At 41.8% G+C, this 24,513-nt stretch overlaps 1 protein-coding gene across 1 annotated transcript; it reads right to left on the bottom strand.

The window, feature by feature from the left end:
* Positions 1–320: 320 nt before the first annotated feature.
* Positions 321–24,290, bottom strand: nkd1 (NKD inhibitor of WNT signaling pathway 1). Its single transcript, XM_020941666.2, has 10 exons — positions 24,151–24,290; positions 24,027–24,059; positions 23,716–23,834; positions 8,231–8,285; positions 5,527–5,630; positions 5,312–5,407; positions 4,674–4,812; positions 3,767–3,848; positions 3,384–3,511; positions 321–2,774 (listed from the first exon to the last, which is right to left on the bottom strand). The coding sequence occupies exons 1-10, from the start codon at positions 24,173–24,175 to the stop codon at positions 2,254–2,256; spliced, it is 1,302 nt and encodes a 433-aa protein (XP_020797325.1). The 5' UTR covers positions 24,176–24,290; the 3' UTR covers positions 321–2,253.
* Positions 24,291–24,513: the final 223 nt, after the last annotated feature.

Genomic DNA, 24,513 nt, shown 5'->3' with positions numbered 1-24,513 from the left:
CACACAAGAACAACTATTTCACATTGTTTATATATATATATATTTATTTATTTATTTTTAATTTTTTTTTTATGTCACTATAAACTATCAAAGAGACAAATAATGTCAATGTCAATGGTGAACAGTGTTCTCATTATAGTATTCATTTGATAAATGTTGTGAATTGTGTGTCCAAATGTGTTAGATGGCAACAAATTTATAAACACAATCAATAAGGAAGGAGGACATAAAAGCAATGTTTGCTGTGATGAAAACTTGGGTGACACCACTCAGTGTACTAAGGCAACAAACAAAGGCTTGAAAAATTACAACTCAAAATGTTAAGAACAGGGTTATCTTTAATATTGTAAAATGGCAATTCCCTTGGCACAGATTTGCAATTCAATAAATAAAGCAAGTAATCAATAACCCATCTACTTTTATTTTATCTAAATAGTTTGAAAACAAGTAGAAAGGATGGCAGTGATGAACTTTTACAACATATTCATATGGAAAGGAAAAAAATGAGTTGCCCATTGCAATAAATGGAGTGTGGTAGCTTCATATTCAAATCATAAACTTTAAATTCTAAAAAAGTTTCCAAATGAGTGAAAAAATGCATAATACTGTAATTTTTTTTCACTTTTATCAACCAATCCCTAGCAGCAGCTTATTTGGTTTCAAATAGTGAAAAGCTTAAAACAAATAGACAGTTTATCATAGTAACTAACTGTTGTTGTTGTTGTCTGGACCACCCTGCTGGAAAAATAGTAACCAGTTCAGATTCCATTTCTATATTACACGCTACTCTTACACTGTTTCAATTATTATCCACAGAGTGCTATGAGGGTAAGTTAGCATCACAACAGCTGCAAAAGATGGCTGTTGCTTGCACAAGAATCCTGCTCATCCCAACCACGATGACATCCAACGACAGGGCAGTGAATGGCAGCTTGTACTGTTTTACATTGTGTTAACACCAAGGCACTTCTCATTAAACTAATTCAGATGTCATGTAATTGTCAGAATGCATGTTATCTTAACTCATAATGTTAAATAAGTCCCTCAACCATCCAGAGAACATAGAATAACCTGTATTAAAATGAGCAGACATTTTGAAGAGCTCCCTACAGAGACAGAGAGGCATCCAGCATAGGAATGAGACAGCTGAAAGAAGGCCTGCCCCAAACATGCCACATGCCGATTCTTGTTGGCAATTAATGGGGTCACAGTGGCAAATTTACAGGGCTGCATAGAAAACAGTGGACAGAAATACAACAAATGTACTGTTAGAAAACGGAAATTCTCATGGAATATTTTAAATATGAAAAGATTCGATTTGGGAATTCTGACAAAATGTAATATATTTCTAATCCAAATTTGTTCAAAAGGAACTACAGGTCACTAATAGAGAGATGTACAAAAAGTGGATAGGATTTTATACAGTAGGTCAAGTGGTAATAAAGGACAAGCATAATGGTTTTAGTGAATACAAAGATATCACATTATCAATAAAGCTTATAAAATTGCTAACAATATACACCTATGTACAGTAAATGTTAATAAAAGAGTGGTCTTTACAACTTCAACACGCCTACTCTTCGTGTACATACTTTAAAAGAGCCGGTAAAGGCTTAGCTAAAATCATAACAACAATTAGGATTATATTAGAGGTAGCAGCAGATTTGGGATCTCGGTTCATTTTACTTCTCAGCAGGTTCCTTCATATTTTTACCATTGGGGATAATGCATGTTTTAATAAGAATCTTCATATTTTTCACAATAATTGGCCAAGCATCCAGCTTTAAATACCATTCATTCATTCAAGTGGTTTCTCCACAGACACCAGTGTCGTGACACCCACAGGACAAGAACAACAAAAGTCTTTCTCACAAACACACATATGCCCTGCTCTTCTGTCACTTACTATCCTTCATTAATGTTCATGTTTACATCACAGTCTTTACTCCTAACATCCCCCTATCGCCTTAACCCTGGTGGCTTAGTGGTTTACAAATGTGGTGCTTTTTGATACAGTTCATTTGTTATTTGAGAGCTTTGTGAAGCAGCAGCTGTTATTCTCATAGCCATATTGTGGCCTTGGATTGTGTCCCTGTTGCTTTACCAAACTCTGTTATGTCTGAACCATTTCCTTATAACAGTCTTTGTTGTGGCTTTCCAGTGACTGTCCTCTACTCCACTAAACCCAGTCAGTGTTTGGAAAAAGGCAATCTGAGGCAGTAGTTCAATGAGACACTTCAGTTTTGTAGTTGTTCAGGACTGGTAGAAGTGGTGGTAGTGGTGATGGTGTTCATGGTGATGGTGATGCTCATGCCGCTGGACCACTTGTGCCCCATCGTAGAGCACCACACTGGGCATGTCCCGCACCTGCTCCTTCTCCACCACTGCCCCAGTAGTAGACACATGTCCCAAAGCCCGATAGCCCTGACTGTCCTTGGACCTTTGCTTGAGCTTGCGATAAGGTGCAGTCGATTGGTGAGGGGGCGTTTGGCTGGGCAGGGTGGGGGCAGACGAGTTTCCTCTACTCCTTATTGCCCTGCTGTTGTTTTGTGTGGGACCCATACGGCTGTGGGTCTTAGGAGAGCGGATGCTATGTTTGCCTGGTTCGTGCACTCGTAACCGCACAGCATGAAGGCCGTCGGGGGTGTCCACTACAGCCTGTAAGCGGCGATGGTGGGCATGAGAGTGCCCGTTTTCAGGTTCTTGAGAACGGGAACGTGTTTGGTTGGATGGCCGTGTCTGAGGCTCTGCCTTTGTTGTCTCTGTAGCAGGCACTGTGATGGAACATAGAGTAGTGTTTCAGTCACAGAGCAAGGCATACCAAAACATTCAGATTCATTAATGGCACATTTAAGCTGTTTGCCTTAATAGATAAGATTTTGCACCTATATTGCACTTAAATCTTTTACTTTTTTATTGTAAGGTTTTTTTCATGCCACCTTTATACTTTATGTATGTGTACTGCACATTAAAGCAATGGTTTAGTGTGTCTGATTTACATCAAGAAACTGCTACTCATCATGATGGGGCAACACATTTTCCTAACAGAAGCATATTACTCTAATATATTGGTACTTAAGTTTTGGGTTATTTGCCATTTGCAGTATAAAAAAACTTCCTAGAAAAAAGGAGAGAGAAGCCCAAAGTGTATCATTATTTGTTAGAATTATGACTGAAGTTCTAATGTAAAAACTGTATTCCAATGGCCTGAAACTAGAGCAGTTGCTCTATATAACCAGATGTCTGTATTGGAAATGGAAAGCACCACAGACGGCCAGTATTTATCTAATTGCTCTAAGTGGGTGCTGAAATAATGAGGACTTTGAATAGTGATGACTTTTTGTTCATTTTTAGACTTGAAACATGTCAATGCTTGCTCTCACCAGTTCCAAAGCGAGACGTATAGTTCTCAATCCCAGCTAGATCCAAGTAGTGGTTCCTGCGCTCCAGGTTCTCGTCCACACAGTGGCGCTGGCAGCCAGGCTGGGTGTGGTGGTCACTGTGGTGGCGCCTGTGAACACAGCAGTCACCTCTCATTAGGCACCATTGGGCACTTCAACTACAGAATAATGTGCTTGGTGAAAGTTAAATAAGTGTTCTTTATGACCAAGCAGCTGGAGAATGATGGTTGGGGAAGTAAGATTATGACTGGAAAATCACAGGTTTAAACCTCAGCACAAGCAACAAGGCAAAAGGATGAAGGTAAAAATAGCCCCAAAGTAAAATACATGGATTCCAGACCAGCCTTAAAAGGATGTTGGTTTACCTTTGGAGCGCGCGAGTCTTTTTGTCTGCACTCTTGGGGTCTTCTGTGCACTTGTCATTTTTCTCTCTGGAGTGGGATGTGTCTGTTTATGAGCCAAAGACATGAGGCTATTATCAAAGAGAGCTTTGCACACGACAGTCAGCCACACACACATACCATGACAGTTACACAAGCCTTGAAGAAAGCAATCTTTGTTTTAGGATTTGACTTTGAAGATCTATGGAGAAGGAAAAACAATGCTTCATTTATTCTATTTCCATCCCCTGCTCTGTAAAGCATGGAATGAATCAAGCTGGCCTCAGAAAGAGATTATTAAGGATGCGACTTCTGAAGCAGCTCAAAATTAGAATGAAGGCACACCACAAAAGATTCAAAGCAAGTTCTGTCTCTTTTGCTCAGATATTTATAGCTAAAACAACAGGATGCAAACACACAGGAATATATACTTTTTTCAGCTATTTCTCCCTGACTCTTGTTTACCAAGTCGTCAGCAGTGAGAAAAGTTAAGTTGAACGTAGCTATATTTCCCCGGCAGCTCAGAGGAGGGGGGTTGAAAAAAAGAACATTTGAGGGGAAAAAATGGCTGTGGTTATCAAAAGGATTCAGCACAACTCTTAAGGTTTCTTTCAGAGTATTTGAAGGCACAGGGGGTGGGGGGAGGGGGAGCTCTCTTGGCTCTGTCACTCCCCCCATCATTAAAAATGAACCCCATTGAGTAGAAGAGATGGAGTGATGCAGAGGCTGTGAGGAACAAAGCTGTGACAGGCCTGAAGCAGTCGCCTTTCTACGTGACACACACGCCTGTCTCTGGGTGAGCCTCCAGAGCGCTGCACACGGGGACCCAGGCATGCCCTTTCTGCCCCTGTGCCTCCATCAGCAGTCTCAGCACTACACGAAATGAACAAACCTTGTGGACAGCTTCTCCAACGCTGGCTGGAGTCTGGGGCGACAGAGAGCTTGACCCGGAGAGTCTTACTACTGCTGGGGGAATGGTTGACCGAGGCATCCACCACTTCATAGATAGTGTGAAGCAAGCTGGTGATATCCTACAGGACAATACAGCAGTTAAATGGTCATGCCAAACAGACAGTATTATGAGAAAATTAGAAAAATATGTTTTTAAATCAATATTATACATCTGTCAAGGACTTTTCAAGTACTTAGAAAGTGGCACAGTACAGAGAACAGGAAGACACTCTTGTCAGTAGCTGAAAAGATAAGATATGGTCTGATCACAAGTTCTACTTTTACGAAAGAAATGTCAAGGCAGAAGCAGGGGAACATGACTGAGACGTCAGGCCTCATACCAGTTCTACAGAAATCTAATCTGTAAAGTTTTTTGATTATGATAATGAAATTATTTATTTTTCTAATGTAATCTGAACATGTCTTAACTATAAGTAACAAATAACTACATCAATCATACTGGGAATGCAGAGTGGAAAGGAGTATATCCTTCCACATCAATGAAAGCTAAAGAAGTGCCATTCAAGATGTTCAAAAATATGTGTTATTTGTGTACTGCTCAAAGTAAAATATAAGTACCTCTCTTGTGACTTTGCCATTGTTGTCAAAGTCATAGAGGGTGAAAGTCCACTCCTGCCTGTTATCTTCCTCCACAGACACGGCACACTCCAGCTCCTACAAAAGGCAACATTAATCCATCAAATGTACAGTGCGAGTACACTACATGCAGTCCTATTGCCCTAGTTTCTTCCAGAGGGGAGGCAGTAAACAGTGTGTTGAGGGCTGACACTCACTTCAAACTGGAGCTGTTTCTGCGGCCCTGCGGGAGACTGGCGGTCCCTCTCCAGCATCTTCTCCTCCACACAGCAGCTGTCTGTCTTCTCCGGGGGTAGAGCCACTGTAGAGACACACACAGATAAAAGCCAGAGCCTGAGGATGGAAACCTTGGGTGCAGTCATAACCTGAGGATATGCCGCTTCCTTCATGTTCCTTCTAAAGCACTACTTCCAAGTTTGGCAGTCACAATTAAGACACATTACTGGCTTATGTGCTTCAGCTCAAAGAAAGTCTGTGGTAATCATATGTTTTATATTATGATATACTTAGAGAATTGTTTTTGCAAAGTTAAAGTATTGGTATAATTAGCATTTAGAATAATTTTAATTTGAAGCATCATTATTCAAAAACTAAAATTTATTTTGCCACAATGTTTTAGCCTGATATTTTAAGAATCATTCATGACAAAATGTCACTAATAGTAAAACTACACTTTTAATCATGTCCTGTATGTCTAGCCACCTACTTGTAGACAGTCCCAGTGGGAGCACACAAAGAAAAAATGTCTGACATGAAACTGAAAGGGATAACATGTCTCCAACACGAGAGCCTTCTGTGGTATTTGAATATAAATGAGTGGGATAAGGACAGAATGTGAACATCAAAAGGCCTATAGGAGGCCCCTGGGTCCCAGCTCAGTGCAACAGAGCGCTCCATGCAATGGTGGGACATTTAACATGTATTCTCACAGACAGAATACAGCCTTTAGAGGGGATGTTTAATATGTCATGTGCATTGTCTTTCAGAGACTACGCTCACCACACATTGACAGACAGGGCCAAGGGCAGTTGAAGAGCCTTTGCACCCTATGTCAATTGCAGTTTATCTTGTAATTTGGGAAACTTAGTAGCAGTACATTATTTTAAGGAATCAACAGAACTTTAGATGGTATATGGCCATAAAATTATATAATAAAAAAAACAAATAACATTGACAACTTCCAATCTAATTCACAAATCACTCACATGTAACTGAGATTTGGAGGCAATACACCCCTAAAAGACTCACTGGATTACACCTCTGGTCATTAATCTTAGCATAAGCATCAGGCTGAAGTGCCATATGCAATCAGAGTCTTCCATACATAGACCACACACCCCCACCCCCCTCTGTCCACCACACTTTGAAGTTCCGTTTTCAAACCTTTTGGAAGAGGATCAGAACGGCTGTAAAACAGAATCACTAATTAATTAAGCCAAGTCAAATTTGAAACACTGTTTGTTTGCTCGCCAACAAAGCAGACACAACAGCCACAATTTCTCTCCTCCTGATCCAAAGCAGATCAAAGCGGACCTGTCTCATCCCTGGGCAGAGGAAATGCCAGAAATGAAAGGCATCATCCCAGGGAGCTTTTACCAACTTTTGGAGAGAAGCAGCATTCTGCGCCCTGCTGTTTGATCATCTGAGGTGTGCACAGGAAACGCTGTGCGTGAGGGCAAATCTCTTCCATCGCAGACTCAATCTGGTGGAAGATGCTAATCTGGAGCTAATGAAATGCCAGGAGGAGTAACAGTAATCTGCCTCTCTCACCTCAACACAGTGATAAGCCTCTCTCTATGAGAGAAACACCCTCAGAGGATTGGCTGGGGGATCTGAGGGGCAACATGAGGGCAGTGTGGGCTGGCACAGACACCACTGTCCTGTTCCAGCGGCACAGCTCCACACACGTGCAGACACTTGAACAGAGCCGAGAGTCGCAGAGGTCTGAGCCAGCTCAGCAGTACTGAGTACTGTATTACACCAACATGATCTGCCTCAGATCTGCGTCTGGCTCCAGAGAACAGGTGAATTCAAATGGAGGTAGACCACACTTTTCACAAAACACTGGCAAGAATGAGCTGCTCCTTAGACGACTACAGAACACTTAAAACAAGAGCGAATAAAAGCTTGTGTAAGCCTTTCTTTTTGAACACTTGCTATATCAATGTAACATATCCTAAGGATGTTTCATCATAGAGCTTTCTTTTTAATCTGCAGAAATATTTTTGAAAGTTACACCAAAACCCAGAGGAGAAAAGCTTTCAGTTACGACAGCCGGTCATTTCTCTGCACACTTTCCATTTGTAGTGTTTAGAAACATAGATTCCTCATGCATTACAACCGATTAATATTTTGATTTATATTTTTATTATAAAATCCCAGTGATGATACTACAATCAATATTACAACTACACTTCACATTAGGATAATAAAAATACCACATATAACCCTGTGTGGTCAAGACATGAACCAGACAAAATAAACAGAGCAGCCCAGTTTTAATGAGGTCCATCTGTCTTAGGGAGAGCCCTTAATGACTAATATTCATACGTACACTTAATGTAAGTGTCATTTTATGTTCTAGTTCATGAATCCCACTAAACATTTTCTGACAACCTTCACACCCGCATAACACATCATGTTGACTTTAGATGCAAGGCAAAGGCTTTCTCTTTGTGGAGCTCTTAATCCAGGATCACATCACATCAGGGATAAAACATGGGGGAAGGAGGCAGTTTGCACAGCCCATAGGGGGAGGGTAGGAGAGGTAAAGCGACTGCCTCAGCACATTGTTGGGACTTTGAAAAGGGGCACAGAGATATGCCATACAGATAAATGAATTAGTTTTACTCAAATACAGTATGTTTTCATTTCAAATCCAAATGAATAAAGAGTTCTTACCTTCTAAACGATAGTGTTCATTGCCAATTCCTTCTGCACAGACGTCAGCAGAGTCCTAAAAAACGCAAAAGAAATATATCATTGGTTTGAATTTGAAAGTTTGCACATAAAACAAACAAGTTTAATGACGCAAATCCCAAGTGGCTTTCCCACAGGAATCAATGCACACAGATTAAAATTATAGCATTTCCAACTCTTTATATGGCCAAAGTTTGACAACTGTGCACCAGGCTTCCACAGAAGTAGACATTTAAATTGAACATAATTGCAGGACTGGGACCAACTGGCAGAAAGAATTGAAACTATGAGAGTATCTAAATCACAACTGCCTGAGCTACAGTAAGTTCTGAGAAAGAGGTTTAGGCTGTGGGGATATTTCTGTGGAGGCTGCTTGTTGTTGCAGCGATATGCTTGTTTTTATCCTGGGTCATTTTCACTTAGGTCTGTTGGCAGCTCTGTATGTGAGCACATACCACAGTGACTGGAGCGACATGTGATCCACAGCTTCACCATGGAAAAGTCTGATCAGGTGTCCAAGTGGCATTACAGTCAACTGCCCCAAAAACATGACTTACAGGCTGACAAACAGAAATAGTGTTTCTGAGTTGCATTATTCATAACATTCTCCTGCTAGGCCAATGAAAAGACCAAGCCCATTTGAAAACTTTGATTCCATTTGAATGCATATTCTCAGTGTGGTAAATGAAGAACTATGTTTACAAATTAAGTGGCGAACATCAGTAGGAGTACATCTTATTGTAAATGTAGCCTAAAAATTCCAAGCTCATAAATCAGAACTGAGCATAGTAATTGGTCAAAATGTTTCCAGTTATAAAAGATAATCTTTACACATATAGATACGTTATAAATTATGGTTGATTAATCCGTTTTGCTTTGACCCCCTGTGGGTGGCCTGACCTGGGGAATGGAGCAAGCAGGGTGCTGACTGTCTGTCAGATCATGAGGCTGATAGCTCTAGAGCCAGGCCTCTGGATTAGTCTCTGTTTGTTGATGGTATGAGCAGGTCAACACACACCTAGTATTATGGTCTGGACTCATGCCGCACCTCCTGAGCTTGTTTTAAACCCAGCTCAGTATGATTAAATGGTCAAGAATCATAAGAACAGCAATACTGTCAGAAAGAGAGCATGCAAATTCATGGACTTTTCAAATTGTTCGCATAGATCACAAAAGTTCAAATGCAATACACATAATAATACACATAGTTAATGTTTTTTGTACCTTTAATATGTGAGAATGAATGTAGTTTTTGCTACTATTGTCAATGAGCTACTGCAACAAAAATAAAATATCTAATCTAATGTAAAATATAGCTATATCACACATCTAATCTAATCTAAAAATAAAATATCTAATCAAATGTTGTATTATATATCAGCCACAACTCCTGTTCCACAGGCCTCTCACTGGAGGAATCAATACAGACTTCTTTGAGTTCCTAATGCCTGAAAAAAAAAATAACACAGGCAACATGTCTTTTTTAAGAATTAATAATCCAATTGCATTTTGCCAACAGTCATGGATGGGACCTTTATATACCATTGCTTCTGTATGGAATTCTTATGGTCAGCTAATTTTTATAAGAAGCAAGCTTAGCTCAACATGGAAGCATATAGGAAGTAATCATTTTGTGAATGTAGTTTGGAACAATTACTCAGTTTGTAATTTTGGCTGAAGTAACTCAATCTCTCTCTTTTGGTTAGCCTTGGAGAGCCTTGGGTTGAGTCTGGGAGTCCCAGCTGAGACTGCAGTACCTGGGTCTAAGACATGGCCAGCTCGGTTGTGATAAGAATATAAACAAAATTCAACCAAAATATACTTTTATCATTTATAGATTGTTCCAGTAAAACTAACAGTAAAGGTTGAGAGGTGCCGGCTTGATATAGTCAGGCTCACCTCCACGCACAGCTTGGGCTCTGGTACCCAACGTCTCGAGAGGGGTTGGACCCTCCATTTTTCTGGTGTTGCCTGCGGGGAGCGGCGGCGGGCTGGTGTGGGCTTGCTTATAGCCCTACAGCTCAGCCGCCACGTGTTGGAGTTCACCCCGGTGAACGAGAGGGTCGAGTCCCTGCGCCTTCGGGTCGGGAACAGGTCTCTCACTGTGGTGCCGGCCTATGGGCCGAACAGCAGTGCAGAGTACCCGGCCTTCTTGGAGTTCCTGGGAGGGGTACTAGACAGTGCACCAACCGAGGACTCCGTTGTTCTACTGGGGGACTTCAACTCCCACGTGGGCAACGCCATTGACACCTGGAGAGGGGTGATTGGGATCTGAACCCAAGCGGTGTTCTGTTATTGGACTTCTGTGCTAGTCACAGTTTGTCCATAACAAACACCATGTTCGAGCACAACGGTGTCCATCAGTGCATGTGGCACCAGAACACCCTAGGCCGGAGGTTGATAATCGACTTTGTCGTCGTGTCATCTGACCTCCGGCCACGTGTCTTGGACACTCGGGTGAATAGAGGGGCAGAGCTGTCAACCGATCACCACCTGGTTGTGAGTTGGATCCGCTGGCAGCGGAGGAAGCCGGAAAGACCTGGCAGGCCCAAGCGTGTAGTGAGGGTCTGTTGGGAACTTCTGGTGGAGCCCTCTGTCAGCAGGATTTTCAACTCGCACCTCGAGAGCTTCTACCAGATCCCGGGGGAGGTTGGGGACATGGAGTCCGAGTGGGTACTGTTCTCCACCTCCATTGTCAATGCGGCCGCTCGTAGCTGTGGGCGTCAGGTCTGTGGTGCCTGTCATGGTGGCAATCCCCAAACCCAGTGGTGGACGCTGGAAGTAAGGGATGCCTTCAGGCTGAAGAAGGAGTCTTATTGGGCCTTGTTGGCTCGTGGGACTCCTGAGGCAGCTGACGGGTACCGGTAGGCGAAGCGTGCGACAGCTCGTGCGATCGCGGAGGCAAAAACTCGGAGTTGGGAGGAGTTCAGAGAGGCCATGGAGGAGGACTATCGGACGGTCTCAAAGAGATTCTGGCAAACCGTTCAGTGCCTCAGGAGGGGGAAGCAGTTCTTCACCAACACTGTTTACAGTGTGGGGGGAGAGCTGTTGACCTCTACTGGGGATGTTGTCGGACAGTGGAAGGAATACTTTGAGGATCTCCTCAATCCCACCGTCACACCTTCCGAGGAGGAAGCCGAGACTGGGGACCCAGAGGCGGACACATCCATCACCCTGGTGGCAAGGATGAGGGGGTGGATGAGATCTGTCCTGAGTACCTTAAGTCTTTGGATTTTGTGGGGCTGTCTTGGTTGACACGTCTCTGCAACATCGTGTGGCGGTCAGGGACAATACCTCTGGACTGGCAAGCCGGAGTGGTAGTCCCTTTGTTTAAGAAGGGGGACCGGAGGGTGTGTTCCAATTATAGGGGAATCACACTCCACAGCCTCCCCGGTAAGGTCTATTCCAGGGTACTGGAGAGGAGAATCCATCCGATAGTCTTCCCATCCCTTTGCTAAGGGCTGTCCGGTCCCTGTATGAGCAGAAGCTGTGTTCGCATTGCCAGCAGTAAGTCGGACCTGTTCCCAGTGCATGTTGGACTCCGCCAGGGCTGCCCTTTGTCACCGGTTCTGTTCATAGTTTTTATCGACAGAATTTCTAGGCGCAGCCAGGGACCGGAGGGGGTCCAGATTGGGGACCACAGGATCTCATCTCTGCTGTTTGCAGATGATGTTGTCCTGTTGGCTTCATCAAGCCAGGACCTGCAGTGTGCACTGTTGTGGTTTGCAGCCGAGTGTGAAGCGGCTGGGATGAAGATCAGCTCCTCCAAATCCGAGGCCATGGTTCTCGACCGGAAAAAGGTGGCTTGCCCTCTCCAGGTGAGTGGAGAGTCCCTGCCTCAAGTGGAGGAGTTCAAGTATCTCGGGGTCTTGTTCACGAGTGAGGGGAGGATGGAGCGTGAGATTGACAGGTGGATCGGTGCAGCATTGGCAGTGATGCAGTCACTGCATCGGACTGTTGTGGTGAAGAGGGAGCTGAGCCAAAAGGCAAAGCTCTCGATTTACCGGTCAGTCTACGTTCCCACCCTCATGAGCTTTGGGTAATGACCAAAAGGATGAGATCGCAGATACAAGCGGCAGAAATTAGTTTCCTCCGCAGGGTGACTGGGCACTCGCTCCCTTAGAGATAGGGTGAGGAGCTCAGTCACACGGGAGGAGCTCAGAGTAGAGCCACTGCTCCTTCACGTTGAGAGGAGCCATTTGAGGTGGCTCGGGCATCGGTTCTGGGTGGCTCCTGGGCGCCTCCCTCGGGAGGTGTTCTGGGCATGTCCCACCGAGAGGAGGCCCCGGGGAAGACCCAGGACACGCTGGAGGTACTATGTCTCTCGGCTGGCCTGGGAACACCTCGGGGTCCCCCCGGAAGAGCTGGAGGAAGTGTGAGTGGAAAGGGAAGTCTGGGAGTCCCCGCTTAGACTGCTGCCTCCGCGACCCGGCCCCGGAAAGAAGCGGAAGAAAATGGATGGATAGATGAAAGGTTCCAGTACAACACATCAGAACCAAATTGATGAATTGGGTACAGCAACAAGGAAGATAACAGGACATGTGTTGTATATAAGAAAGGCTACCATATTTGTGTAGTACTTTTACATTTACTTCAGTTATTGCATTGACAGCATTTAAAAGAAAACCACTCGGGATTCTTCTTCAAACTTCTTCAGACATAAACATAATCTACCTCACCAAAGCTTTCTGTTAGCTGCACACACTGCTAATATCACACATTTCGATCACCCTGACAGACCACTTCAGACAGTCCAAACATAACTGAGTGAAGACACCACCTGGAGACATTCTCTAGAGTAATTCTCTGAGCACATGCAGCTGGCCAGGACAAAGTGTGACTGCAGTTCTCCAAGACCCTGTGGAGAAGAGTCTGAAGGAGGCAGTGACATTATGACCCACCGTGCAAGCTGACAATTTATGCAGCCGATGACAGCTCCCCTTCATTGCATGCCAGGGTGGGGCAGGCCTCCACAGCAATGGCAGCCCCACTGGCACTTCATCAAAACCAGGGGAAAAATCTAATTACGACTGTGGCTAGATGCCTCCTGTCCTGCCTGTTGCCCTGGTGCGAGAAAACACTCAAAGGGTCCAGTGGGACAATAGTGACGACATGAATGAGGAGCTGAGCGCATAAAGGCCCATTTAGTCAAGTGGGTAAGCTGAAACAGACTGGCAGAAGAGACAAGGAAGAAAATAAAAATATGGCCTAGTTGCTCTAAAACATGTACTGGAGAAGCTTTGCTATGGCTGGAAGTATGGCTGAAAGTCAGGTACAGGTAATGTTTTTAGTTAATATCGTCCATCCTATAGTTTCCGTACAATTGCCGATAATTTTAGCCTTATTATTTATAGAAGTGAAAAGCCAACTAAATACATTATATTGTAGCACTGTGTTAGTGTTTTGTTCAAATTTGAACATGGCTAATGGCTTCAATACACTCTGCACTAAATATAGAGCATAGAATGCAGAAAACATATGTGTGGACCCAATAAGCAAAACATGAAAAATCTTCTCAAAGTTTGAGACCTGCAAATTAGCTTAGAGGTGTAATGTTACTGGCAGAATGTCCCAGGAGAGGAAATACCCTTCCCCTCAACCACCCCAAAGAGTAAACTGAGATACACAGGAGGCAGTTTCAAAAGACCAAGCACAACACAATACACAAATGTGGTGCATGACCTATCCTCCAAGGTGAATGCGGAAGCATGTAAAAGGAAACGCACAGATGGCCAGATAATGCAACATATGTTTGTATAATTATTTGCACATACAGCTGATCTCATTGTAAAGTTTGTGGTTTCAATTTGGACAGGTTGAAGTTGGATGTATTATGCAAGTACAACAGGCATGGTTTCCAGTCAAGAAAAAACTAGTTTTGCCAGTTTACTAGTTCAAAAATATAATGGAAAAGCTGAATAACCTGGGTACTTGACAATGAATTTATGTCATTTTTTAAATTATTTTTTTTAAACACAACTTGACTCTTTTTCAAAGCTTCTTGCTTCAATGGAAACCCATTGAAATGTTAGTGCTTTGCCTTGAATGTTCCACTGTATGGTTTTCAACTTATCGGTCTCCATGGAGACATGCAGAGGATGGCCCTATATGTAAAGTTAGGCTTAGATCAGATTTGTGCAGGGTTATACCTGCTCACACTAACAATGCATGTTTTTCAAAGTATTTGTGAATGCGTACCCCAGTGTACCTTTAAGGATTTCCTATCACTACAAGTAGCAATAACAGGATTCTATTCAGGTTTGCTTTCCAGTTCTTGCACCATGCAGTCGTAAAATGTAACAGGGCAAACTGGAGTCAAGAGCAAAGTTGCTGTTGATGTGAGGTAGTGAAGCAGAGTGTGGCTTCAAAGGAGCTCGGCTTTCACACATGAAATCATGATCTCAGATAATCATACTGCATAACAAAGCCGACTGGAAGCAGTCCCATTTATGGCAGGGATAGAGATAGGGCCAATTTGCCAACAGTGCCTGTAAACACAAAGCCATGGCCAATGAATGTTCACTACAGCCAAACAAGGTAAATGTGTCTGCACAATGGGTTGTGTCCATGTGATGCAATTCTTCCATTTTTACCCTTTTTAAGACACTATCAAAGGCTAAAAACAAACACATTTTCTACTAAACTTAAAAGCTGTCAAGAGTAACAGAAGCAAATCATTTCTGCTGGGTTTTATAATACAATTTTACACCTTTGATAAGAAATTAACGACCTCTTCAAGGGGTCACATGAAGGAAAGGCTTTGATGTGTAACCTTACATAATTCTTAAGAAATATTTGGCTAGTGGATTTGTAAACTTTAAAGGAGATTTGTAATACTCTGCAGTTTGTCAAAAAGTTATGTTAGTTAATTTTGAGTATACAATACACAAAAATGCTAATTTGGGCAGGAATTGATAATACTAACATTTTTCTAGTATTGAAATTTTACTTTGATGACTAATTTGCTGAAAATGGTGAACAACACTGGCTCTTTTACATAGAGTGGTTACAGCATGTTCTTAACAACATTCATATAAATCAGAGTGACATAACAGACTGGGCACATACAAGTCATGACCTCAGTGTAATATGACATTTCAGTGGCACATCAAAGACATACACCTCCTTTGCGAGCAGACTGAGCGGCCCCACGCCTGACACCCCTCATTCTCAACACACCCACTTCTCTTCCTGCTGCACCCCAGGAAGTAAATTATAGCCACGGAGATGGGATACATCACCGGGCAGATTTGAAGGAAGCTGCTCTATGATTAAAGCATGCATGGTCAGCGACAGTGAGGCTGGAAGACAGACAATATATCAGAGGACATGCCAATTTAAGTGCAGTTAAGATCAAGACAAGGTGACTATAGGTAGGCCTGACAAAATAACGTATTTTCAACTGTGTCAGACTGATGCTATTTTGATAAACAATAATATTACTGTTTCCCAGAAGAACAACATTATGACATGAACATACAATAATTGTTTAGGAGTTAAGCAATTAGAATATTATGTATATCGTATATCGATACTTTGTAGTGACATCATGCTGGGGGTATTCTATATGCATCTCTATTGACAGAATATTCATCAGTTACCATATTGACACACTACACACATTAGCAAACACAGCCAAGCTTTCAATTTAGTTTAGACCCCCAGGGAATGTTGATGACATCAGCCACAAAGTACCAATAAATACCACCATTAAAAAAAATGTGAAATCAAAATACTATGATATATTTTTTTGTGGACGACAGTATCTGTGGTCAGTGGTTAGAGTGCTCATCCACCAACCTGAAAGTTGGCAGTTCCAAGGTCGCTCAGACCCGTGCATATGGTTATGTCCATGACACTTCACCCACCTTGCCATTACCTGAACCACTGTATACAGGTTTATAATGAAGTGTGTTTGTGAGAGCACTTAGAGAGAATGCGGGACAGAGAATTAGAAATTAGCTCATGGATTTACCTAAATAAATCCTACATGTATTACAATTAAGAAAATAAATTGAAAAAAAAAGAAAGTACAGAGCAGTGGATGTATGCCAGTGGTGGTAAAAACGGGGGTTGATTGGCAATATGGCTTCTTGAATATAAGCGATTAAAGATTGCTCAAGCATGCAGACTCCAAATCAACTTTGAGAGGGTAAATGAAATGGGGAAACAACTATAACATGGTTAAAAACAGTGAAAAGTCGATTTAGCATGATAGGTCCTGTAATATCGAATGAGGTAAAACTGTTGGCATACAGTCCAGCCCTATGTCTTATATCGCTTATCTTTCATATGTTGACCATGAAGTCATATATATAGTTATTATTGTGATAGGTCTGACTATAGGAGAATGCTCTGTTCAGGATGCTGCCTGTGCTGCACCAGCCATTTCCACATGTCAGATTAACATTGCAAACAATGATGGTCACATTACCTCACCCACATCAAAGGCCGCCTCCTCAAAGGCTCAGTGGAATATTAGCAGAGATTTACAGCCCTGCTCGGAGCTTCAGAAACATGCTGATTGGGAGTTATCGCCTCCCCTCTCTTTTTATGTGTTTTCTGTGTGAAGTTGGCCAACACTTTAATGACCCATTTACCAAACTTTTACACCTGCAAAGATAAGCTTTTATAGCCCAGTGAACCCTGCGGGAGCTAAACTTTAGTCATTACTCAAAGTGCCAACAGAAAATATTTAACTGCAGAGGTAATTAAGATTTATCATACTGTTTATCAAACCTTTATCTCACCAGAAACAGGGAGGAGAAGTCTAAAAGGACAACAATCATTAACACAACTGCACAAAGAAAGAGTTCTTTATTATCAACAACAATGGTGCTTCTTTTTATTATGGCTGTTGTGCTGTTCAGTCTGATGCCTACAAGGAGCTGACTTGTTGCTTATTTGAGGTTGAACTCATCTTAGGACTGAGTTGTGCTCCCTGTGTGCTTCTGGTTTACTCTGTGCCACCATAGTCTTCTCAGTGGGAGGAGATTCTGATGGCACAGAGTAAACCAAAAATACATAGTCCCCTACATAGTCTCTTCCCACAGAGGAGATGGCACAGATACTTTTAAATTGAATATTTAATCTTATACACTACCAGTCAATATTTTTGCACATACTTTATTATTCACAGTTTTTTGTTTACTCTTCTACACTGTAGATTCATACTGAAGACATCAAATATATTAAGCGACGTAAGGAATTATGTGGCAAAGAAAAAATGTTTTAAAAAGCCCTTGGCCTTCTCTCAATGAGTTTCATCATGAAGTGACCTGAAATGGTTTTCACAGCTGTGCATTGTTAGGGGAATGCCAAGCTCAAAGCAAAAGGTACCTGTTTTGTTTTCATGCCACAATGTAAATAATCAAATATAACACATTAAATAAATAGTCCATACATTCGACTGTGTATTTGTGATTTTTATCAAGTATGATATAATGAAATTGTTCATTTTAAATGTTTATCATAGTACAATGGAAAATTTTATGATGTAATTGTGCCAATATTGTCCAGATTGTTTTTAGACTATGAGGGGCCACCATAGTCTCCTATATTCATGGGAAACACTGGAAACTATAACATGTTCACATAAAAAAATCTGTTCATAAAAAAGGTGCTATGTGTGTGGCAGCAGTTAACAGCCTTGTCAAAATCCAGCAGCTGCTTCTCTGTCTTCATCCTTATGTTTCTATGGGAGTTTGGTGGTTAACAGTAAATGGGAGCTGGCTGGTTATCCTTAAAACCTTTTCTTCTATGAGCAATGAGAACAAATGGGAATTCTGCAATCCTATAAGGAAGTTCTGCTTAAGAGGCAAATACAGACAGCCTGTTCCTTTGCCTTGGATTACAGGTGGTCTATAGAGCCAAGAGCAACAAGTCACAACATTAAGTTTTAAGTGGAGCTATGGGCTAGTTCTACATCGAGCAAATGCATTCAAACTGCACCCCTTTTTCTTGTGACACAATTTCACCCGAGGGCTTTTTGCTTCCTGTTGTAATTATCTGATATGTGTCAATCAAATGTGCAGATAAGACTAACAATGGTAATTGCTGACAAAACGGTTGTCCCGGTGGCCCAGTGGTCTCCTCTGTTAAAGTGAGTGAGCACCGCTATGTCTCAGGGGTCCTTGTAATTAGTCAAGACTTTCTTTTGAGGAGAGACAGTCCTTAAGGCATCTGGGTGGCTTCAGACGCCACACTCAAGACCTAATCCAGGGCAGAAATATGCTTCAGTCAGACAGTCTACCTCAGGGGCAGCAGAAACGTGTGCCACAGCACTTGTGTGCACACAAAACACCTCAGAAACTAGTGCAGTGTGTTTTTAGAGTGAGTCACTTGATCCATCATATTTCTGAACGCTCGCTGGTGTTGTAACATTTCAAAGGGGTGCACTGTCTGAAAAAGCTCATTTGTTTTGGACTGAGCACAGTGGATGAGCAATTCTGCGAAAGAACCTTTTCACCCCTTTATAACTACAGGGATTTGGATAAAGCTTCTGTCGTGTAAGATTTGTTGTATGTTTTACTAAAGAAAACTTGGCACCAGAATTCAATTTATATTGCTTATACTGTGTAATGCATGTAGACTGCATTTTGAATAAGCCAATTTCATCAAATATTAGGCTGTAACATTCACTAAATATGATATGTTTGGTGTGCCACCTGTGTTGACATTTTTATCAACGACATGTGCTAACCTCACCACTGATATTCTGTTGGGAGTTAAACCATAGACTGTATATATAAAAGGACATAGCTAACCGGCTGGCCAACGCATTCCAAATGACCATAGGGGCGCTTCCAGTTCCATTGACACCACTGACCAGTTGACTTTACATTGAAAAATAGTCACCCCTTGTCATTTTTGTCTTAAAATGTTTGTGTTATCCCATTCTAAATGATCCAGCTGTTTTTATTTAGCTTTTTTATTCTGAAAATTAATTCCTATTCCTAATATGACTCCAAATTCGCTCCTGTAACTGCTAGCCTTGTGAGCTTCATTTGACTGGAGCCAAACGCTATGAGTAAAATTAACTCCGTTAATCCACTACTTTATACAGTCTATGAGTTAAACATTTGAGTTAAACATTTGTATTAAGATCAGTTCACCTTTGACTTTTTGTTGTCCACAGATTAGTTGGTCATCCTGTAACTTCTAAGACATTGGCAGAATGAAAATCTGTGACAAGTGCATGGTACAGATGTCAGCATTATTCTGTCAATGTGTTCGCTTCACTCAGAAGCTCACAGACATCCATAGTGCAGAGCAGACACCAGTAGCCACAAGCCACCTCCTCTAAACATCGCTCACATCCGACCTTTTAACTATGGACCATTCATTACTGTAATTACAGAGAGTATTTCAACTAAGCAAGTAAACACAGAAGCAGAAATAGACACTAGAGCTACTATACACAAGTGCACTGGGGCCAAAGGCATGATGCTATTCTTAGACTGTAGGATTAAGGGTTTTGTCATCACTCACTATGATGAACGTGGGCCGTGCTTCTAATTATAATACAAACAAAAATAAGGAATATGAACTGAGTAGTACAACTATTCTGAAATAGCACTATTCATTTGTATACTAACATGATAATCATGCAGATTGTTATTGCAGATTTGTGAAGTATATTAAGGAAAAGCATAAAATGTAGTAAGCTAGTAAGTAAGTACAGTTTCTTCTCATCTGCAGACACTGTAGCCAGAGCAGAGAAGTCCTCCTGTGGAGCATAAACACAGCAGGGAGGGACAGCCTTCCTTTCAGGGGGGTTACTCTTCTGTTTGGCTTCCCTTGGATACATCCCCTCACACACAATCCAAACCACCTCCAGCTCCAAGTCACAGGAAGAGTGGAGGAGTCCTGGATCCACTGTCCACATGAGACACAATGCCTCTCCAACTGTTTAGCAAACCCATTTCCTCCATACTCTGTAAGTAAGGGTATACAAGAAAAACAAGCACATGGAGTCCCCAATGAGTGCATTGATAAACACATGCATTTATTCAAAACAACAAATACACAAGTACACTTTATGTGTCACTTGTGTGGAATCTCTGGGGACTTTGCTATAACAGTTTTAAACGACTGTTGATTGTTTCCTATTTTAGTACCACTTAAAGCACTCTCATAGCAGTTATTGCCTAGATCAGAACATCCACAGGGAAAACTGATTAACTGACTGTACTATTGTTTATATCCAGACCGACTTGGAAAAGACTTTCTAAATTACTAAATAAAATGGGCACTAAATGTTCCACAGGTGCAACAAACACAGCCCTGGAGGCTTTCCACAACTGAACTGTCAGCTATAGCATGCAAATACTGACTATTTAGCACATATTACCCAACAGAGTAACTTTTGTTTCATGTAGTTTAGTCTAGGTGGGTGTATTGCTTTATCAGTGTGTACTTCAGTTTGCCACAGTTTCCTTAGTTATAACAAGTAAGCCCGAAATCTTTGGAAATATTTTTTTTAATTTTCATTCACATAACTGAAATAAAGCATCTACATTTCTATGTAGTATTATTTTTTAATCCAATCCAGCCCCCAGACAGTGAAAGGGTGGCGAAAGATTCTTTGATCAAGCTGAGCTTGTATTTGAAGAAACAAAGAACCATCTCAATTGCTAATCCCCTGAGATCCTGGGCACATTTCCACCGCAGCTTTTGATCTGTAGAGTGCATCTGTACACCTGCCTCACTTGGGTCTGAGGCATAGACTGTGAACAATAGCTATTTTGTTAGATCTGTTGATGCAAATGTGTTGTTAGTTCATTAAGTGCTTGACTACCCCCCTCTTAAACTCCTCCTCCCTTTTTTCTAAATATCCAGATATCAAAACAATGTAATTTAATCCATCTAAATGGGGCAGTAGTGAACTTCCTCAGCCAACCATCATGGCACTTAAAAGTGGCAACACATAAGATCTATCAGATGTCAACATGCCACTGGCACTATACCCTCCTCATGCTCCCCATTGTTCATCAGGAGGCCAGTCATTCACAAAAGGGACAGTTATCCTAAATTCTTTGTTAACTCGGTCACACTGTTTAGTAATGTGACATGAGCTGACAACCTACCTGCACACCCTCCCAGTCCTGCAGCAATTCATGGACTTCAACATAAGCCATCCATACTGTATTCTCGTGGGAAAATTGAAAGGAAAACTCACAGGGCCCCTCTGTGGGCAGGTACTAGGCCTCTTTCCCAAAGGCTACGGCCTTTTCTTTTCTTTTGAATCTGAATCTCAACTTCTTTTCTTCAAAGAGCAACAACAGACCCTCAGTCTCTCGGGAGCAGAGAGCCCAGAATGAAAATGCCATACGTCACAAAAAATGCAAAAACGGAGCGTCAGTAGGAAATGAAAGGTGAGAAGAAAAAGCAAAAAATAAAGGGATTGCAAAATCACTGTGTCCAGGCTGAGGAAATGCTTTGAAAGCTTCATGGCTACATCAAACAAAATCTTTTTGTAACTAAAATATTCAAATACCTGGCAACCAAGTCAGAGACAGGGAGGTGCTGGTTGCAACAGGGCAGCGATAAACCATTGCTTTTTAGCTTATAGCAGCCCATACATACAAACAAACAGAAAAAGAAATTGAGTGGCAGGCAGCAGTAGTTGTGTGTGTGTGTGTGTGCGTGTGTGTGTGCGTGTGTGTGTGCGTGTGTGTGTGCGTGTGTGCGTGCGTGTGTGCGTGTGTGTGTGCGTGTGTGTGTGCGTGTGTGCGTGCGTGCGTGTGTGCGTGTGTGTGTGGGGGGGTTGGTTTACTCCAAACAAGGCGGAGCTGGACACTATGGGGGAGGGGCCAGAAATGTCACACAAACACCTCCCTGCATAGCCCACATTAAATGCACACTCAGCCAATACCACACAGCTACACAGTTGGCTACAGATGAGACATAGAATGGGTTTGGAAGGAAGTACACTTTCTGGAGGGTGAGGGTGACATAAATATACCTGTGTTAATTTAAATAGAAAAATGAAAAAAATTGTCAGCTTTTTTTTTTTTTTACTTAAGTGCTAAGATTGTTGTCAAAATTTTGTTAAACCCTATTTAGGGTTAACAAAATCATGCTAGATTCAATTGATAATTGATCGTTTTGTTATTGTTACACATATTTTGGTCATCACTACTTTCTTTTAAGTTGGCAAAAGTATATGATGAAATACTCATTAAAACATTTAAATAAAATGCAGGCTGCCGTAAATTTTTTCCTACAGCCAAGTACAGTATATTCATGAACAACCCAGTGAGTAGGTTTATTAGTAGTAAAAATCTTCCATGCTATGGATCTCTACATCAGTGACATCATTCTGGGGTCAGCACAACATACCAAGGTCAGGGTTAGGTGCATACTGGGGAGAGAGCGTGCCAAGGCTCACATGACTGAGGCACATCCACCTGCGCACAACACTCACAGTCTGAAAGCCACATGTCATGTGTAACTGCAATGTCTATGATAAAGCACTGCATGGCTACATCATTTAAGATTATCATTACATAGAAATGGGGATCAAAACTTTCTAAGATAAACCAAAACTCAAAAATCCTGATCATATGGAGGAGTATTAAGAAGTAACAACATAAACTTTAGCTGCAATGTTTGGTAGAATGGCAGCAAGCATTCACATTACATTTAAGAACACTCCATGAAATGATTTGGTGATTTGTTTGCACACCCACCCACATTGCAGTTCAGATTCATCATGAGTGCTAAGCTTCCTGAGTACCCTATATATTGAGAAAAAGCACAGGAAAATGTACAATAACACTCAATCATAAAAGTCCAGAGGCAGAAACACCAGTGCTGGTTTACAATACTTGGAAGGATTTTGCAATTTTCACTATTCACAGACACAGCCAATGCCAGTAAATGCTATTAAACATGAACTTTAGACCATGCGCCTTTACTACTAAGATAGGATAAAACAAGGCAGACAACCTGCTCTTCTTGATTCTTTGATCGGTGTCTGCTCTCCAAACTCAGATTAAAGCTCCCACGAAGCTCATTCGAAGGGTTTCCAAACGATAACAATGATATCTTGTTTGTGGCAAAGCCAATAAAAACCCTCAATATGACCTCTCACATTACTCCAGTCTCTACCATCCACGCTTGTCACCACTCACACAGCAATGCTTTCAACTCTAGTTTGATCTATCGTTACCTTTAAAATCAAATGGAGCAACAGTCTTAAATGAAACTACCATTTTAAATTATTGTAAAACAGATGGGATAGCCTAAATTACATGCAGACAACATGTGCAAGACTATGCTGTGCGCCGTTTGTATTCCAACAGGCGGACTTTCGAATCAAATTAACATATTTTATGAGCATTGTAGGCACCACACAAGTATCTACTTTTAGTCAAATAGATGTTGCATAAAATAGTTTGCAAGAGGCATTTTAAAAAGTAAAACGTTTTCGTGGGAGCGCGGTGCGTGTGGAGGATACTCACCCGTGGAGTCAGAGCGCAGTTGTTCTTGTGTGGATAGTCTTGCTGATAGTACTTCTGTTTTGCCAACCAGTCGTCTATTCCCTTCTTTGCCAAGCAGGCATTAACTACAAAACTGTCGCCTGAAACAAAGACGTGAACATCTTTAGCTCCAAGCGAGGTGCTGCTCTGGCAATGAAGATGTGTTTTATTAAGCAATCCCAAGTGGTGTTCGCTTCAGCAGTTAATAGACTCTTAAACCCATTTTCCAATAGGCTAATAGACTGGAAAATTATACTGAAATACTGGTAAGTGAGTAGGAAAAAAGTGCTTACCTTCTGGACTCTCCCTTGGTTTACAAATAGCAGCTTGACAGAAACATAAGACAATAGTTACTAGAAAGTAGCGCGACACAAGCAGAACAACAAAAAGCGTAGATTTCCTAAGAAAAAGCCTTACCATGTTTCGAATGCAGTTTACCCATTTCTCTGCATCGAGGTTAAGTTTAAAAGCATCAGAATAAAATATAATTCCAAGAAAAGCGAAAACCGTGGTATCCAGACAGCAGCGCGTCCGTGGAGACAGAGCAGACTGCGCGCTGCAGCGCTATGGCTGGGCTCGAAGCCACTCTTTGATCCCAAGCGAGCCCCGCCACTAACAAGGCGTAGCAGGAGAGTGACTTCCGGGGACGTTTTTCAAAGTAAAATACTTGAAAACAAAACTGTTCTTCTCTTGTTTTTTTTTAACGTTATGAACATGAATATTCTCAAAAATATTGATGATAGTGGTGTTGGTGATGTTGATGATGAAGTCCTGACATTG

The sequence above is a fragment of the Boleophthalmus pectinirostris genome, unplaced genomic scaffold (assembly GCF_026225935.1).
Source record: "Boleophthalmus pectinirostris isolate CB_2022bp ecotype Guang Dong unplaced genomic scaffold, ASM2622593v1 HiC_scaffold_19, whole genome shotgun sequence".
NCBI classification, from domain to species: domain Eukaryota; kingdom Metazoa; phylum Chordata; class Actinopteri; order Gobiiformes; family Gobiidae; genus Boleophthalmus; species Boleophthalmus pectinirostris.
This window is presented reverse-complemented; position numbering and strand designations above follow the sequence as displayed.